This window comes from Chenopodium quinoa, unplaced genomic scaffold (genome assembly GCF_001683475.1).
Source record: "Chenopodium quinoa cultivar QQ74 unplaced genomic scaffold, ASM168347v1, whole genome shotgun sequence".
In the NCBI taxonomy this organism is placed as follows: domain Eukaryota; kingdom Viridiplantae; phylum Streptophyta; class Magnoliopsida; order Caryophyllales; family Amaranthaceae; genus Chenopodium; species Chenopodium quinoa.
In genome coordinates this window covers 583,157-585,882 of record NW_018743331.1, presented here as the reverse complement: position 1 = coordinate 585,882, position 2,726 = coordinate 583,157, and the positions used below count along the sequence as shown (strand labels likewise).

General features: G+C 33.3%; 1 protein-coding gene across 1 annotated transcript; it reads right to left on the bottom strand.

Moving 5' to 3' along the window:
* Positions 1-211: 211 nt before the first annotated feature.
* Positions 212-2,183, bottom strand: LOC110737662 (VQ motif-containing protein 4-like). Its single transcript, XM_021917999.1, has one exon. The coding sequence runs from the start codon at positions 1,818-1,820 to the stop codon at positions 1,143-1,145; it is 678 nt and encodes a 225-aa protein (XP_021773691.1). The 5' UTR covers positions 1,821-2,183; the 3' UTR covers positions 212-1,142.
* Positions 2,184-2,726: the final 543 nt, after the last annotated feature.

The window sequence follows — 2,726 nt, the reverse complement described above, 5'->3', positions numbered from 1 at the left end:
AGTTATGGTACAATAAAAAAAAAAAAAAAAAAAAAAGCAAATTTAGATGAATCAACATCCCTAAACTTTTTTTGATGAGTCAAGGTCCCTCAACTTTTGCTTAGTCAGCAAAGTCCCTAAACTTTTGGCTGACAAACACTAAAGTGGGTGGTTGAGGGACTAAATTGATGAAAAAAGTTAAAGAGGGACTAAAACGGCTTTTATACGAAACTTCAGGAACTGTATTTATGCTTTACTCCAAAAATCAACCACATACTAGTACACGATACAATAGGAAAATTATCTTTCTTGTACATAAATTTAAGTAATACGAGTAGTAGCAATGATTCGAGACCCTACAATAATTTTTCTCCACCAACACCACTACCAAAACAAACAAAAAGAAAGGGAAAGAAAAAAGGTGATGATTTATCTAAAGTTGGGATTCACCAAATGGAGAATGATTTACATTGTCTAAGAATAATACCAAGTAAAAGTGTAAAACTTACCACCTTCATACACATTGACAATTTGACACAGTAAGATTCCAACTGTTTAGTCATAAATTTTATTGTCAAATTTCAAACTTCATTCTTTCATAAAATTCCCTATATTCTTTTACCAAATTACCCTCAACACAATCACACAAATTCAAAAAGATTCTACCTAGTAATAGTACCTATTGATGCTAATACTCTAATAGAATAGAACTACTAATTAAATCATGATAACAATACAAATATTTAAATTTATGAAAATCAATAATTAGATACATCCACATTTTACAATTTGAATCAAAATTCACAATACAATTATTATTAATACTATTATTATTGAAGTAATTCACACTAAAGAAAAACTCGGTTTAAACTTGGCTCAGCTCGGCTCATTAACGTCTCTTAAAATAATAGACGTCTAATAATAATATATCATTACTTATAGTCATATTTCATATGACAACAAACTAATTAAAACCCACATTTCACCTCAAATCCACCAACACCATACATTTGAATTGAGTATCAAAGTTATACAAATTGCTACACATCTTAAATCAATCTTTCCCTCTTACCTCAAATTCATTCAACCCTTTTTTTTTTTTTAATTATTAAAAATCAAAATTATTACTCTATTATTTATAATTTATATAAAATAAAAATAAATCAAGGGTCAGAAACCCGAGGAGAAGAAAGAGGGAAAAGAGGGAGTAACTGAGGCTGTGAATCTCGAGGGGTAGAAATGGGAGAAGGGTGTAAATAATACCCTTTTTCGGCCATCGCTTTTTCTTCTTCCTCAGCCGTCGCCGACGAACTCCGCCCGCCACCGCCGTCGCCACCACCGCCACCGCCGATGTCGTCGACCAATGGTGTAACAGGGCTCAAAGTTAGCGACGGAAAATCGAGCAAACTCGGGGACAAAATCTCCTGCTTATACCTCGGCGAAAACAACGAGTTTTGATGGGAAAAATTAGCAGACGCTGCGTTTAATGGGCTGATTAAGTTTTTGATACTGTTTCTTCTTTCGTAGAGTTTGAACCCCTGTTTTTTAGGGGCGGTTTTAGTGGGCGGTATTACATAGTTTTTAGAGTGGTTATCATGGGTGGAAAGTGGTTTAGGGTTGGATGATTTAGATGGGTTGTTTTCGGAGGATCCGGTTAGCATTTGGACAACTTGTTTGAAGGAGGAAGTATCAGCGGTTACGAATGTTGTTGGGTAAGGGCTATTCGGGTCGGATCTGGTAATGGGTAATGGAGAAGAAGGTGGATTGGTGCTGCAACTAGTGGGTGAGTTTAAAGGGGATGAGTAATTTTCTCTCTCCTTGAATTTTGAAGTGATTTCCATGATTTTCTGGGAGGAGAGAGAAAATGAGGAGTTGAGTTGGGTGGGTAATAAGAGATGGATGAGTGAAGAAGAAGAGGAGAAAGGGGGTTAGTCTGAATTGATGGAATAATGGAATGATGGGAGGTTGGAAGAGAGGATGTCCTTTTTAGTCTTTTTGGTTGCTCTTGGTTTTTTTTTTTCTTTTCTTTTACCAAATTTTCTTTGAGTACGTAGGAGCGTAGGACTATTTTATAAAGTCTATGACTTTGCTATGCATAGGACTATTTTATAAAGTCTATGACTTTGCTATGCAGCCTATGCTGAGTACTAACCCCTCTCTCTCAAATCTAACGAGTCTTAAGACTTTACATGATATCATCATCTTGAGTATTAACTATTAAGACAAGATTTTTGTTAGATCCCATTTCTCTTGAGAAGTATTAGCCAAGTCTCAAGTTAAGTCTTGAAAATTCAAGACTCAATTTAAGACTTGAAAATTCAAGACTCAATTTAAGACTTGAGTGTGGGCCTTACTATATTTTTTTTATTATTACTAAGAGTATAAAATAAAAATAAATAAAATATAATAATATATAGTATGAGAAGTCTTAAGTGAATTTAGGACTAAAGTGATAAATATGAGTGAGTATTAAAAGAATCTTAGCTAATATAATGCCATCATTTTTAATGGGACCTTTCAAAAAGTGATGTCATTTTAAGTCTTAAGATTTTAGGGCTAATCTTGCTCTAAACCATACTTTCTCCGTCTCTGGTTAATTGAAACACAATGAAATACAAGTATAATCTTTTGATACTCGTAAGTATTTATCAAGTGGCATAATGGTAAATAAATTAATAATTTTTTTTTAATTATTAAACATGACTATATGAGCTCTACAATTGTTGATATGATTATTATGAAAATGT

What these genes read in the sequence shown, in the direction of transcription:
- LOC110737662 (XM_021917999.1), bottom strand. Translation starts at nt 1,820, where the DNA reads ATGGAAATCACTTCAAAATTCAAGGAGAGAGAAAATTACTCATCCCCT.